This window comes from Hipposideros armiger, unplaced genomic scaffold, assembly GCF_001890085.2.
Source record: "Hipposideros armiger isolate ML-2016 unplaced genomic scaffold, ASM189008v1 scaffold_327, whole genome shotgun sequence".
In the NCBI taxonomy this organism is placed as follows: Eukaryota; Metazoa; Chordata; class Mammalia; order Chiroptera; family Hipposideridae; genus Hipposideros; species Hipposideros armiger.
The window spans coordinates 1310666-1326166 of record NW_017731677.1 but is presented as its reverse complement, the minus strand read 5'-3'; the positions used below and the strand labels follow the sequence as shown (position 1 = coordinate 1326166).

Genomic DNA, 15501 nt, shown 5'->3' with positions numbered 1-15501 from the left:
CTTGTACATGAATGTTCACAGCAGTATTATTAACAATAGCCAAAAAGGAGAAACAACCTAAATGTCCATCAACGAATGAAAAGATATATAAAATGTAGTCCATCCATACAATGAAATATGACTGGACCATACAAGGAATGGAATTCTGATCCAGGCTACAACGCGGAGGAGCCTTGAAAGCATTACAGCAAATGAAAGGCGCCAGGCACACAGGGCACATACTGTCTGATTCCATTTATGTGAACGATCCAGAGCAGGTACATCCACAGACACAGAAAGCAGCTAGGCGGTTGCCTGAGACTGGGCAAAGACAGGGAGGAGGACACGCTGCTTAATGGGCATGGGGTTTCCTTCTGGGGTGATGAAAATGTTTGGGAACTAAATACAGGGAAATGGTTGCACTGTGCATATACTAAATGCCACTAAACTGTACACTTTAAATTGCATATTTTAAAATGGCTAATTTATGTTATATGAATTGTACCTGAATGAAAAAAATTAAAAAGCTTATATAGTTTTCGGTCTCCAGCACAGCACTATACTTGATTTCTGAAAAACTTCCTGATAACAAAATACCTAAAAAATGTTGGATATGATATAAAAGATGTTAACAGGCATGCCTAAACTTTCAAGAAAGTATGAGAAATGCTCAAAGGCTGAAAAACCAAATAGGATCCGAAGAGATGAGAGACAATAAACACATAAGGGTTCAAAAGGCACTCATGTGTCATCTAATAACCTTGAAAGGCAGGAAACAACGCCTGGTGCCTGAACAGATTATATATATCTAGATCGCTACATCTATATATCTATACATCTATACAGATATAGATAGATAGATAGATAGATAGATAGATAGATAGATAGATAGATAGGCAGACACACAGAGAGAAAGATCTGTCCCCAGGTCCTGACACAGAGTTCCTAAGTCCCTGGGTGATGGGAGCATATTTAGTTCTAATGAGGCAACTCTTGCAGGGCTCCTGGATAGCTTTAGGATGCGGGTTGGTCACCAGAAAGACCAAACCAGGATTAGAAGCTTGGAACTTCCAGGCCCATGCTCCGTCCTCTGGGCAGGGGACAGAAGCTGGAGAGGAGAGTTCCTAATGATCGTGCATGCAATGAAGCCTCTGCAGGGGAGGAAGAAACTTTCCTCTACCCTCCCAATAATTAATTACAGGTCTAACAATTAATAAATCTGCATGAGGCTGATTCATGAGAGAAACCCTAATTTAATTACATACGTACACACAGGAACGCCCCATACATGAGAGAGTTAGGGGCAGAAAGTTAAAATGAGGTACTCAGGGCATTCTGAGCTAAGGATGAAGTAAGACAAGGTGCCTTAGGGCTTCAAAGGAGGGCAGGGGGAGAGGGGGAGATCATTGCAGAATAAGAAAAACAGATGTTCAGTAATTAGAGGTTTGCCCTGCCCTATAGATAGGTCAGGAAAAGGAAAAGTTATTTCTGGTGATAACTCTGATTATGGGCAAGCCCCTAATTTAAGTTCTTTAAGGGAGAGTCCATATTGCCTAAAGCAATATACAGATTCAATGCAATTCCTATCAAACTACCAAGGACATTTTTCACAGAAATAGAAAATATAATCCTAAAATTCATATAGAACCATAAAAGACCCCCAATAGCCGCGGCAATCCTGAGAAATAAGAACAAAGTCGGGGGTATCATGCTACCAGACATCAAAACATACTACAAGACTAGAGTAATCAAAACAGTATGGTACTGCCATAAAAACAGGCACATAGATCAATGGAACAGAATTGAGAGCCCAGAAATAAATCCATGTATATACGGACAGTTAGTCTATGACAATGGAAGCAACAATTTACATTGGGGTAAAGACAGTCTATTTAATAAATGGTGCTGGGAAAATTGGACTGACGCATGCAAAAAAATGAAACTGGACCACCACCTTACGCCATATACAAGAACAAATTCAAAATGGATTAAAGACTTAAACGTAAGACTTGAAACCATAAAACTCCTAGAAAAACATATAGGGAGTAAATTTGCAGACATTACCCTGAGCAATATTTTTACTGATACATCCCCATGGGCAAGGGAAGTAAAAGCAAAAATGAACATACGGGATTACATCAAACTTAAAAGTTTTTTCACAACAAAGGAAACCATCAATAAAACAAAAAGGAAGCCTACTGAATGGGAGAAGACATTTGTCAATGATATATCTAATAAGGGGTTAATATCCAAAATTTATAAAACACTCATGCAACTCAACACCAAAAAAACACACAACCCAATTAAAAAATGGGCAGAGGATATGAAGAGACATTTCTCTAAAGAGGACATACAGATGGCCAACAGGCATATGAAAAAACGCTCAGCCTCACTAATCATTAGAGAAATGCAAATAAAAACCACAATGAGATAACACCTTACCAATCAGAATGGCTATCATCAATAAATCAACAAACAACAAGTGCTGGCGAGGTTGTGGGGAAAAGAGAACCCTGGTGCACTGTTGGTGGGATTGCAGATTGGTGCAGCCATTATGGAAGAAATCAGTATGGAGGTATCTCAAAAAACTAGAAATGGAACTACCCTATGACCCAGCAATTCTGCTCTTAGGTATTTATCCAGAAAAACCCAAGACACTAATTCGAAAAAATATATGCACCCCTATGTTCATTGCAGTGCTATTTACAATAGCCAAGACTTAGAAACAATTGAAATGCCCATCGGTAGACGACTGGATTAAGAAACTATGGTACATTTACACAATGGAGTATTACTCAGCTATAAATAAGAAGGAAATCGTACCATTTGCAACAATATGGATGGACCTAGAGAACATTATGCTAAGTAAAATAAGTCAGTCAGAGAAAGACAAATACCATATGATCTCACTTATATGTGGAATCTAAAGAACTGAATAAAGCAATAATGTAAACAGAAAAAAAAATTATTTAAGGGAGAGGTAAAAGTTTCTCGTGAACCTGCAGGGTCTTGATTTGCCTCTAGCTCAAAATAATTCACATACCAAAATGGCACATTTGGAGGAGGCCCGTTCTGAGCCCTTATGCCTCCACACAAATGCATCAACTACAGGGTTCAGACAGCTTCTGGGTTGGGGAACACATCCATGTGCTAAAAGGATGGTGTACCCCAACTCTACGGGGACAGACGCTTCTATCCTAAGAACCCTTCTGGACCTCTTCATCCGCCTATTCATTTGCATCCTTTGTCATATCCTTTACAATAAACCAGTACATAGAAGTGTTTCCCTTAGTTCTGTGACACATTCTAGCAAATCATCAAATCCCAGGAGAAGGTCATGGGAGCCCCTGGTTTATAGCTGGTTGGCCAGAAGTATGGAAGGCCTGGACTTGCAATGGGCATCTGACGTGGGGGCAGTCTTGTGGGACTGAGTTCCTGAACCTGTGGGATCAGATGGTAACTCCAGGTCAAGGGTGTCAGAATTGACTTGTATTGTAGGACAGGAGAATTGGTGAGTGTGAGAAAAATACCCACACATTTGGTGTCAGAAGTGTTGGCTTGAATAGCATAATAAGTAGTAAATTAGAAACCAAACAAAACAAAAATAAAACCTCAGCCTCACAAAGGAAAATGGTGTCTCCACCTCAGCTTTCAGGAAGAAAAGGAAAATAAGTATTTTTCATGAGAATCCTAACAGCTTTACTGCATCGTCATCTCTAGGAATGAGACTCCCTGCCTTCCATGTTTTAAAAGCCCTAGTGAGTGTTGGTCCTTTTTCTTCTGACTGTGGAGGTTCCAGGTTCTCTTGGAAACGACCAGTTCACTGGAGTACAATCCTTTCTCTCTGGCCTTAACAGTGTGAACGAAAAATGGGCTATGAAATAAACCTGACAAGCTCAAGGGGGCCGCATGGGAGGCCTGACAAGCTCAGTGCCTGAAAGTAACCACACAGAACAGTCTGATCATAAATTCCTAACTGGACAGACCATGACAGGCAGTCATATCCCAGACCTGTAGCTTCCTCAGCAAAGGTCAATCTCTACCTTAAGTGAGCCCTGTCCATAGTTCTTATGCATCTAGGATAACATACCTTCGAAATGTCAGAGTGATTTTATTTTCTAGGCCCCCTCAAAGGGAAAACTACAGGCACCAGAGCACAAAACCACCAGAGCACAAGACCACAGAACCCCTCGCTGTTATCTTATTTCCCCCATACCATCTCTATATACTGTAAATGTTAACTATCTTGTAACCACCCATGTAAAAAAAAGATATGTGCTTCTCCATTTTTTTTTTTTTTAATTTGGCGAATTAGGGAAAGGGGAACAGCGTTGGAGAATTGGGGCAGGGGAACAGACAAGTTGCTGTCCGTTTGTTCTTCAGTCTAGTTGTGGAGGATGTTGCTTCATTGGCCCATGTTGGTATTATCATTGTGCTCTTTCCAGGTGAGGCAGATGGGTCGCCGGCCATTGGACAGCCGCGCACGCTCACACTGGCTGCTGGCCACTCATGGTAGCTCATGGCAGCCCACTGCAGCAGGGGCTGCAGCCTATGCCCTTGCCGGCGACTCACAGCAGCCCAGGTCCAGGTTGAGCTGTTGTTCACCATCTTAGCTGTAGAGGGTGCAGCGTCACTGGCCCTCATGTGGGATCTGAACCGGGGCCCTGCTGCTCAGAGCTGGCATCCCAAGCCAACTTTTAACCAACATGCCACTTGGCCGGCCCTCCACTTTGCTTTTTATTAAGTCCTAGAGATTTCCCCACTTTGCTTTCTCCCGCCTCCCTAACCTACCACCAATGCATTTCCTACCCTTCTTACATTTTCTCCTTTGATTCTAAATGCATTAAAGGAACTGGAAAACTGCCATTCTCCAGAGCACGTTCTTAGTCTGCTGAGGTTTTGCTTCTAAGCATGTCCTCAAAATCTGGGTTCAAATTAACTCTTATAAAACTTTTCTATAGACTGGGCATTCTTTAGTCGACAACGGTGATACTAGAAGTGTCCTCTTCCTTAAGTTAGCTGTTAGAACAGCAGAGGACGGATACAGCTGTTTTCCTCTCCAAGGCCCATCCCGTTTTACTCTGATTTTGAGGATTGTATAGGCTTCCTCTGGGAAAGTCACTTTGAAAGGGTCTCTTTGGCCTGGGTGAGGTTGCTGGTTCCTCGATTTATCTGATCCCACCCACATTAACGGACACTGAACATTCTCACTGTTCTGGTCTGCTGATGCTGTCTAGGTTGCTCCTGTAAGCTGGGAGAGTTCCTTCTTATTTTATTTCTTCTATCATTTCAATGGGATTTGGGGGAATAAAGAGGAGGTCAGTTTATTATTTTAATGAGCTAAAAAATACTGTGGTTATTAGCTTGTTTGGAGGGGAAAAAAATAGATTTCCGTTTCACAACTCACCAAGTTGATTTTAGATACTTTTATCACTTCTTGACAGATGTACTCCTTCCCTCAAAATATGCCCTTGGGATGCCCAATGCCAGTGGCCCTCTCTACCTCCCATGGTGATATTTCCCCCACCCTCTGATGACCCACCTAGGTTCAGGCAAAGCCTCCAAAAGCCCCTGTGGTTATATGGGGGAGGCCTGGAAGAGAGCTAGTGCTATCTGGAGGTTCTAACTCCTTTGATCTGAATAGTTCAGACAAGGGTGAGAAAACTCCTGAAAACGTACTCCAGAATTACTTTGTTTCTCCATAGTCTACCTTTGCTGATTTCGTTTTTTAATAGCCTTGTGTCAGATAGGCTCCTTGTCCTCTTATTCCCGTAGATTTCATTAATTATTTTCGACTGACCACAGTGACATATGATATTGTGATGTAATAAGAAATATAGATTTGGTCTTCATCTCAGTTCCTAGCACAGAAATCCTAAAACCCTTAGAATTTCCTTAGTAGGGGTGAGAGGAGCACCTTTTGTTATTCATAATAAGCTCCTTTCAACCCAACCAGAGTCTATGCTAATGAGGTAACTCTTAGAAGAGGGAGCCTTGCTGCCAAAGAGACCAACCCTGTGATTATAGAGTTGGAACTTTCAGCCCCATCCTTGATTTCCAGGGAGGGGAGCGGAGCTGTGGGTTGCATTAATCACCAACGGCCAGTGATTAAATCCATGGACACTACATAATGGAATCTTCACAAAAACCTTAAATAAAGGCGTTCTCAGAGCTTCTGGGTCTGTGAACACATCCGGTGCTAGGAGGGTGGTGAACCCCAATTCTATGTGGACAGAAGCTCCTGACCCTTCCAGACCTAGCCCTCTGTTACCTCTTTATCTGGCCATTCACTTGCATCCTGTATAATAAACCAGTAATATTAATAGTAGGTAAAGCACTTTTCTGGATTCTATGAGTCATTCTAGCGAATTATTGAGCCTGAGGAGAAGGTTGTAGAAACCTGAGGTGTTGCCAAATCAGACAGAAGTCTGAGTAACCTTGGGGACCCACTACTTGTGAGTAATCTTGTGGAACTGACCCCTTAACCTGTGGGGGTCTGTGCTAACTCTGGGTTGCTAGTGTCAGAACTGTTTAATATGAGGGGGGAAAAAAGCCTCACACACAGGTGTTGGAAGTGCTGTGAGTAGAGAAATCATTTTCTTTTGAGGTTATTTAGGTTACAAGAAAAAATTCAAATATGTGTCAAAAGAATGTAAGACTAGCACTCCCCACACCAGATTTCTATGTTTTTCAATGAAAAGCATAGAAAGAAAAATCAAGTTACACATTCAAAAGGCTCCGGAAACAAGTTGACCCTATGCCAGAACCCATTCAACTTGAACTAGCCTTGAGTAGTATTCTAATGTTGATTTATCACCCAAGTCTCTTTACTATTCAAGGCAACACACAGCCCTAAGCTCTGGCATCCAAACAGCAACCAACAAATTAGCATGAAACTTGCAACACCCAACCAAATAAATGCACCCAAAGATTGACACAAAAAGGCATTCAGCGTATTCCAGGACTGCATAAAATACAAAACTGGATTCACATATTTAAGTGGAATATGGCCATTTTTTGAAAAATATCTGCCACATACCCTTTTACTTTGATATTTAATTTTATATTTTAACACCCTTGTTAACATCACGAGTCACAAAGTTTATATCTGTAGAAGCCTCTGATTGTGGATTTTTAAAAAAGGATACTACATAGCCACTCCAATAATTACTTTTAACCTCTGAGCTATAGGGGATGTGTTAACATTATTTTTGTTTACAGAGTCTCATCTTAACTCTTCATTTTTTACATCAGAAACTAACCCAATGACAGTAAATGACTTGCCAAAGGCCAAGAACCCCAAACACCGAATAGTTACTCAGCAAATGAGTATATCTGTATAGATACTATACAAATAAGTTTGCAAATGTTGGATGAAACACAGACTCTTAGAGCCTTTACTATACTAATGAGTTTTAAGACCCTCTGAGAGGAAAAATACAGTAGGCAATTTGTTTTGTAAACTGATTTGACCACAGATGCAATGTCCCCCAGATAATATTGCAGAAGATGGACAGGAAATGCTATCTTAAACCATTTCCTAGAGATGTTTCTTGCTTCCTCAGAATTAATCATCTCAGTGTCACCAGAGGAATCTTTTTGAAATGTTATCTGGTTATGTGGTCCTTCAGTTTATATCCCTTTACTAGTGCCCTTCTGCCACCCGGGTTAAGCCCACTCTGGCACAGCACGTAAGGGCCTTAATAATCTGTACAGAACAGATCTTACTCTTCTTTACCCGGCACTTTTCGCTTCCAAGCTGTGATTTGAAATCCTCTTCTCATCCCTATGCATTGGAGAGGTAACACAAACTCAAATCCATTAATAGTGGGGTTGGGGAGGTGTGTCTGACTCCCCAGTGGTCTCTGGAGACAGGCTTGCAGAGATGTAGCTTGAGAAATTATCTCTCTTTTTAAAAACATGTAAAAACTATTCTGAGTTCAAAGACAGCATAGAAACAGCCCAAGGCCTGTATGGGGCCCCCTAGCCAGTTTGCTGACTCCAGGGCATTCAAAACTGCCCACAGTGCCTCAGAACAGGAAAAGAAACGGAGGACGCTCCGTGCTGAGACTGTGGAAGCCAGAACAAGATGGCACAAGGGGCAGCCAACAGACAGTTTGAGGTACGGTCGTGAAACAACCAGGCAAGACAATCCCTGGTCACACCTCTCTTGTTATTCGAGACCTGATAGCTTTTGAGACAGGAGTATCTGTTTCCAGGTGTGAACACTACTTGGGACGGAGACACAGGGTACTATTTCCAATTGCTGGTAGCATCCAGGAAAAACAGAGAGCAAACAACTCAGAAGACCAGCAACCAAAATATCCCACTTAGCATCAGCCCATGCCAATCCTGCATACTCTGAAAAAAATCAGCAAGCACAACCTTCAGCAACTGTGTCTTCCCCTTGGAATGGATGACCTGAGTCATACAGAATTTCATGCAAAAATGAGCTCACAATCAGCAACTTGAGGAATGCAAATGCAAGAGGTGATGAAGGAAAAAGAATCTGCACTCAAGGAAAGAGAATCCATACCGAAAACAGAAACTTTAAGAATAATTATTATCCTTAGAAAAAGGGGGAAGTACATCCATGGGGGGGAAAAAAATTATAAAACGCCACATAGATTTTTAAAATAAAAAAAATTGTTGAACTAAAACATTCATGAGAAGGGCTAAATAGATGACCTGATGTGCAAGTTTCAGAGAAATAATACATGAAATGGAGAAGCTTTCCTACTCATATAGCAGAAAAGAATGAAGAGACGGAAAGTATAAAAAATGTGAAGAGATAAGAAAAATACAACTGGGAGTTTCATCATCTAATAAAAGTTCCATGAGAAAAGAACAGAAAGATAGTAAGAAAAAAACATATTTGAAGTAAGAGCTGACAAATTCCCCAGAATGAAAATACAAATAAGTTGACAGGCAAACAAGCCTATCAAGTACTTCCCTAAGTACGAAGGGAAGTTACACATATGCATATACATGCACACATATCCCCAATCACAGTCTAGTGAAATTTCACAAACGTTGTGGTAAAGAGAAATCTCAAATGCAACCAGGAGAAAAAAAAGTGGATTACAAAACAAAGGTGCAAGAATCAGTAATACAATTCTCATCAGCATCAATGGATGAAAGAGAACAATGGAGCAGTATCTTCAAGGGCCTTAAGAAAAAGAAATTATGCACCTAAAATTCTGTTATCTAGCCGTACTACTCGCACTTAACATGGCAACAAAAAAAAAACATTTTTGGACACGCAAGTACTCAAAGTTTACCACTAGTAATGAATGGTTCAAGGAGATAGCAGTAATACAGGAGAAGCAATGTTGAGAGAGGAAATCTTTACAACTAGTTTCCCAAATAAGCGATGATCATGAAAACTGTTATTTACTACAAGTCTGAGAGGTTAAAGGGAAGATAATACCAATGTGGGAAATGGAGTGGGAATCTGAGAAAAGTAAAAACAGAATAAGTTTCTTAACTTATTTGGGAAGGAAGATTTAGAAACTAATTTTTTCTAACTCCTTCTAAAATTAATGTGTTAAAATTTACAATTACCATTAGAACAAACCATTGGAGGGAAAAAGTGAAGTGCATGGATGTATAGACATTATAAAGGTCTGGGACGGCCATCGCTCCAATAATAATAAACCGCTCATGGTTTTCCTCACCTGCTGATACAGGTCCAAATGCACTGTCCACTTTTTCCTCCAGCCTGAGTACTGCCTTCGCCTAAACCTTTCCAAAACCCTCAGCTTTCTCCTCGCTCCAACCCCTGATCTCACTGTATGATTTCTGTCATAGCATCTATAACACTTTTTTAAAATGCTGTTTACAAAACAACCTCATTGACTAGACATAAGTTCCTTGAGGACTAGGAGAGCCTCCTCATTTCTATAGCTTTTATCACATTGTATTGTAGTTACTCAATGTTTGTTGAATGGATGGCTACTGAGGCAACTTTTACAGATTAAAAACAATTAGAGACTAATAAGAGATTGTATATGATCCAGGCTACAAACGAGTAAATGACAGTAAACTATCTGTTGCAAGAGAGGGCAAGGAGCACGCATCCTTTTGTTAAGTTCAGAAATCAACTGATGATGCAACAGGGTGGACTAGACAATGTGAAGGTGTCTTCCACTTCCAATGCTCTAAGTTTAGAGAATAATTTTAAGAGACACGTTGACTGCTTGTCCCTGAACTCATACTCCACCTCCAGAAGCTCCATGTCTACAGGGTCTTCAGATTCAGGGATATTCTGCATCAATATGGTAGACATCACGCTCACATTCATTTTCACCATGTCCAACTCACTGTGCAATTTTCCAATCTGTAGGGAGCAACACAGTCACCAGTCAGTACATGTGACACATTAAATAATGGCTACCTTGTTTCCTTCTCTCAGGGGGCATTTGCCAGAAGGGAAAATGCTTTCATAAAATTTCATATTCTCCAATTTATGTTTAAATTAATATCAATATGCTTATGTATTTTACACATGTCTAATCTATCACCTACCAGGGCTTAAGATCTCTCATATGCTCTAGGAAAGTTAAAAATAAAAGGGAAAAAATCAGATTAGAACCAATGTGGAGAAGGGGCAAGGTGACTATGCCAGGAACCAGGATAAATTGGAGAACGTCAATCTGGGTTTCTTGGCAACCACTGGGAAAAAAGAAAATAAAAAAGGAAGGTATTACAGTTCTCACGGCATTATAGAAGAAAGAATCAAGACAAGAACACTTTTGTTTTCTTCCTGGATTGAATTCTGAGAAATGAATCACATGGATTTTTATATAAGGCTGAATAGTAATACTACAATCCCCTCCATGATAGTTCCCTGAGAGCAGAACCGAAATGAGCTTCATATAACAATGGCCCATCTGGACCTCTGATAAACAGATATAGACAAACTGGTAAATGTAATTCAGTTGGCACAATTAAGACTAGCAAAAAGGCTACCACTTACTGAGGTTGCTGAAATGATACATGGACAGTCCTTTCAGGAGCAATAGGGATCAGCTGGTCGACACAAGATCCACCCCACAGCCCAGCCTCCACAAGGACACAAAAGCACAACTGTTAAGAGCTTGAGCATTGGGATCAGACAGAATCCATGGGATTCAGTCCACTTAGAGCTGAACCGTGAAAGTCACATAGTGTCACTATGTCCAGTCCCCTCCTCTGCGAAATGGGGGCTGTTAACGTACCTCCACCTCATAGTGCTAAGAAGAATAAACAAACTCTACACATACTAACTGCTTACAACTTAGAAAAAGTCATCAATAGTTGTTACCTGTTCTGGGACCAACGTGATGGTCGCGTACTTGGGAACGACTACAGAAGAAAGAGCTGGTGCCGAAGGAACAGGTGTTGGTCGATTCGATGAGACCTGAGCAGTCATCAATGAGATATGTAATGATTATTATCTGAATTTACATAACCACTCCAAATGCAGTTTTCCATTCCGATGACTCCATCACTTTCTCTCAACCAAAGTCCAGGTTCGAGGGTGTTAGCACCAAGTGTACAAAATCATCAAGTGTGAAACCTGCCCAGCATTTTGGGAAGAGTACTAAGCAAATGGTGTGACCATAACAGAGTAAGTAGTCAATAAAAGGTGGCTCTTATGATTATTAACTGAATTAACAGTTAATAAAATGCTTAGTTTTTACCAGGGTCTGCAAGATAAACTGCCATGGGAGAGTACTGCTGTCCTCTTTAGGGGTTGTTAAAAACAAATGGTAAATCAATTCGTGTCCAGTCTTTTTAAGCCACAGCTGTCAGGGTATCTCCTTTTCCACCAAGGAACGCCTCCCTTAGTCAATGCCTCATTTCCAATCTTGGGAGGGGAGCCCAAGCACAGGGCTCGAGACCAGTGCTTTTCGACCTTAAAGTGCAGAGAAATCCCCTGGAAATCTTGTCAAAATAAGATTCTGACTTGATCCAAGGTTAAATATACCTAACAAGCTCCCAAATTATATCCCAAATCATACTTTGAGTAGCAAGGTTCTAGGCCCCTACTGCACTGTGCCTTGGGAACAAAGAACCAACGGGGGCATGGTGAGCAGATACAAGGATGGGACAGAAGGCAGATGGCCAGGAACAGCCTGCCCAAGTAGAAGAATTAGCCCTCAGAACAAAGCCTCCTCGAAGATCAGTCTTCTTATATACACCCAAATTGCTTATTTCACCAAGGCAGGACTCGGCAATCTACAGAAGGAAACAGTAGTTCAACTGGTTTTTTTCCTTTATAGAAAGTTAGGAGGTGAATTACAGTCAGCCACTCAAAACCTTGAAAATTAATTTGCAAAGGTGAGAATGAATACATGTGAACATCTAGAAACTCTCCCACGGGCCCGGTTTAATAATGAACAAGTATAAGACCACCTAGGTGAAAGACCCTTGTCTAGCAACAACCCTTTCTTTTGAAAGCTGCCCCGTACTGTAGCCAAATGATTTCTATTTGGGGCCATCATGTTCTCAGGCTTCGGTTAATTTGGTCACAAATGGGATACTGACCCCAGTTGGATCAGGGAGTCCCTTCTCCCAGGATTTTTGATTTGGGTTGGAATCTGAAAAAGCTAAAGTTATCCCATGAAAATTTGGGAGCTGTTATCCACTCTGTGGAAAAATCGTCTGCAATGAGAGTGAGGAGTGCAGCTGACGATCACACAGAAGTAGGCAAGGAATGAGACACTTGAGTGCTCGGTTCCGTGTGGTCCCAATGACCCAGCTAACATCAACCTTCTTGTGGCTTGGTTATTCTATCAAATACTGCAGTATCCTTCTAATAATTCATCTTTCGGCTTAAGCAGGATAGCGCGAGGGTTGTCTCTTTCGATGAGAAAAGAGCCATGTAATATACTACCTTACTCTACATGAGTCAAAAAAGGACCTCTTACCTTTTCTGCGGTTTCGGCCTCGGCATATGCGGAAGGAAATCGAACGCCTTTCCTCAGCAGGTCAATGTACACTTCTCTCACTTCACTTATATCCATGCCTCCTGAGAAATCCTGTGACCAAGTCTGAAAGCAGCAGCAAAAACAAAACACAGTTCTCACGCTAGGGACAGAAAATGAGAGACTGACAATTATGTATCTTGCCCAGAAAGAGAAAGCCACTTTTGAATGCCAAGGACAAAATGTACATTTTCAGAGACTGGCAAAATAATATAAAATATTTTTAATCATCAGACTCCCACGCCTCAACATTGTATTGGAGCCCTGAAATAGATACTATTGTTTTTTGGCTGTACTAAATCCAGAACTAAGAGACATAGTCTAAAATAGCATCAGGAGCTCTTTTGCCAGGTTAACTTTGAAAGCAGTCAGTTAGGGACTCCAGAACACAGCTTTCATATCTGCACAATGAATGTACATGTCACCCACTTTCCTACCTGACATGAATAAAACAGAAACTGAGAGTGGAGTAGGAAAATGACTACAAGTTCTTCAGAAAAAGGGCACCACCCAATGCCAAAAAATTATTATTACACAGAAACAGAAGAGTCAAATGCGACGTGGCTCAATCATAGGCTTATAAAGGATCGCTAAACCAACGGGTATGTAATTAAACCTCTAATTTTAGAAGTTTACCATCCCATAAGGCATACCACCGACTCACCCTAATGAAGTTCAAGATCATATTCTGAATGTCTTCGGGCAGGTTGTATCTAGGATTCAGCAGCTTAACTAGGACCTCTTTAACGAAGTCCTTCTTCACAATCAGAGACCGGAAACTTGGGTCACAGCACTGCATGCACATGTCAATAAGCTAAATTAGAGAAAAAAGTTAGACATTCAATTTCTTTGGCAAAGCCGCCTCTGAATTGTTAAGATACAAATTGCCAACTAATGGTTTCCACCAGCATTCTAATTAACAAGCAGAACGGAGTATCTACTAAAACAAAGCCAAATGTTAGGTTCTGGGAATATGAGGAAGGGTAAGTGTAATGTAACTGCTTAGAGGACAGACATCTTAGGGAGTCAGGACACAATTCTAAGAGCATTAACACTAACATACATAGGTAATAAGTGGGATGTGCTAACAAAACCCATGGGCTACAGACAGGGTAACATCTGTCCCAATTTTTCCAGGCAATTCCTGTAGAGTCCTGTCATCCTGGATTTTTTTTTTTCACAGTTTTCATAAAGGTCTATTTCATTATTGGTGGGTAGCGCATTTAACAGTTAAATATATTTAAATAATGTATAGGTGACTGCACGATTGCAGCATTGGTAACTAGTTAGATAACCAATTCAACTAGAAACCAGTGAACAAGTAACTGTCTAAATATCTAAAATACAGCTCTTGTTTAGGTCATCCTTTGTTTTGATCACCTTCTTGGGGGATAAAAGCTTGCTGGTCACACTGGAAACAAAATTAAGGCCGAATCTTCTGATATCCATTCCCAGAGGTTTCTTTCAGCTGGATTAAGCCTCCAACTCCAGGGCAAGCCCAAGTTTGTGGCCTCCAGCATTAATGCTCTTCCCATCTACCAGAGCAGACAGTGTAAGCTTCACGCCGGGCCTCAGAGTCTGAGTGTAGCCCACTCCAATTAAACTAGAGTTGTTGACTTTTGCAGAAATGGAAGCAGTGGGATCCAACTTATATTTAGCTGCAATGCCGAACCGAGTGCAGTTGGTACCTGATGTCCAAGCAAGGTTTACTGAAGTGTCAAGATCTTCACATACTTTCTGATAAATTGATCCTCCAAATTCTGTTCCATCATTGACATTGGTGTGTAGCTGAAAGTCTCCAGTCCTGTAGCCCACTGCAAAGTTATTCCTGGTCAGCTTTGATTTGGCACTGTCAAAGGTCATCTGGTACCCAGCAAGCCAGCCCTCATAACCAAAGACAGCTGACCCACGGATTGCAGGTCCAGCAAAATCAAAGTCAACATCACAACCCAAGTTTATACACTCCCTCTTGTAAGAAGACTTGATTTTACCACTTTTCTTTCCTGTGTTTGGTGAAAAGGTGGTATCAAATGTCAGCTTCAAACCTTGACAAATCTGGTCTTCAATTGCAATTTCTGTTCCCAGAGTGTTATCAGTGTTCCATTTCTCTGTGAAAATCAGGCCATACTCACACCATTTATATTTGGTCTCCAAGGTCTCAGTAACTTTACCAGTGTCTGTATTAGATGAACCTGATGTTGAGAATTCCACACCACTGCATGACTTTGTTTTCACATCCAATTTCACCAACCCAAAACTAAATCCTTTGTTGAAAATATCTCTGGCAGCTTTGCCAAGGTCAGCATATGATGGAGGAATACACATTGGCCGCGTGCAGCTCTGTCCATAAGTTGCCATAGCGAGGCCGCAGAAAGAGGTGATCTAGTGGTCTCCTGAGGGGGGGCTGCCTCCGCCGTTCCGCTCAAAGCTGAGGCCACTCGGCTCGTTGTGGGTCGGGCTTCAGCTGCCAGGGCTGGAGGGCGAACTTTTTTTTTTTTTTTTAAGCTGAGCCATCCTGCCACCTGTTGGCAGCTCAGCAGCTGCTCAGCTC

The 15501-nt window shown here is 41.3% G+C and overlaps 2 protein-coding genes across 7 annotated transcripts in view; both read right to left on the bottom strand.

Moving 5' to 3' along the window:
* The window catches only part of TOM1L1 (target of myb1 like 1 membrane trafficking protein), a 50573-nt gene that overhangs the window by 23721 nt on the left and 11351 nt on the right, over window positions 1–15501 (bottom strand). For all 5 annotated transcript variants that reach the window (XM_019660743.1, XM_019660744.1, XM_019660745.1 and 2 more), the window contains 4 exons: window positions 13615–13764; window positions 12894–13016; window positions 11285–11380; window positions 10202–10318 (listed from right to left, as the gene is read on the bottom strand). In XM_019660743.1, coding sequence (XP_019516288.1) covers window positions 10202–10318; window positions 11285–11380; window positions 12894–13016; window positions 13615–13764 — 486 coding nt within the window. The remainder of the gene's footprint in view (window positions 1–10201; window positions 10319–11284; window positions 11381–12893; window positions 13017–13614; window positions 13765–15501) is intronic.
* On the bottom strand, window positions 14354–15430 carry LOC109392355 (voltage-dependent anion-selective channel protein 2-like). Of its 2 annotated transcripts, XM_019660750.1 has the most exons (2): window positions 15122–15430; window positions 14354–14953 (listed from the first exon to the last, which is right to left on the bottom strand). In XM_019660750.1, the coding sequence occupies exons 1-2, from the start codon at window positions 15306–15308 to the stop codon at window positions 14424–14426; spliced, it is 717 nt and encodes a 238-aa protein (XP_019516295.1). In that variant the 5' UTR covers window positions 15309–15430; the 3' UTR covers window positions 14354–14423. The 2 variants fall into 2 exon arrangements, with proteins under 2 accessions (XP_019516295.1, XP_019516294.1); XM_019660749.1 differs by having other exon boundaries at window positions 14354–15430.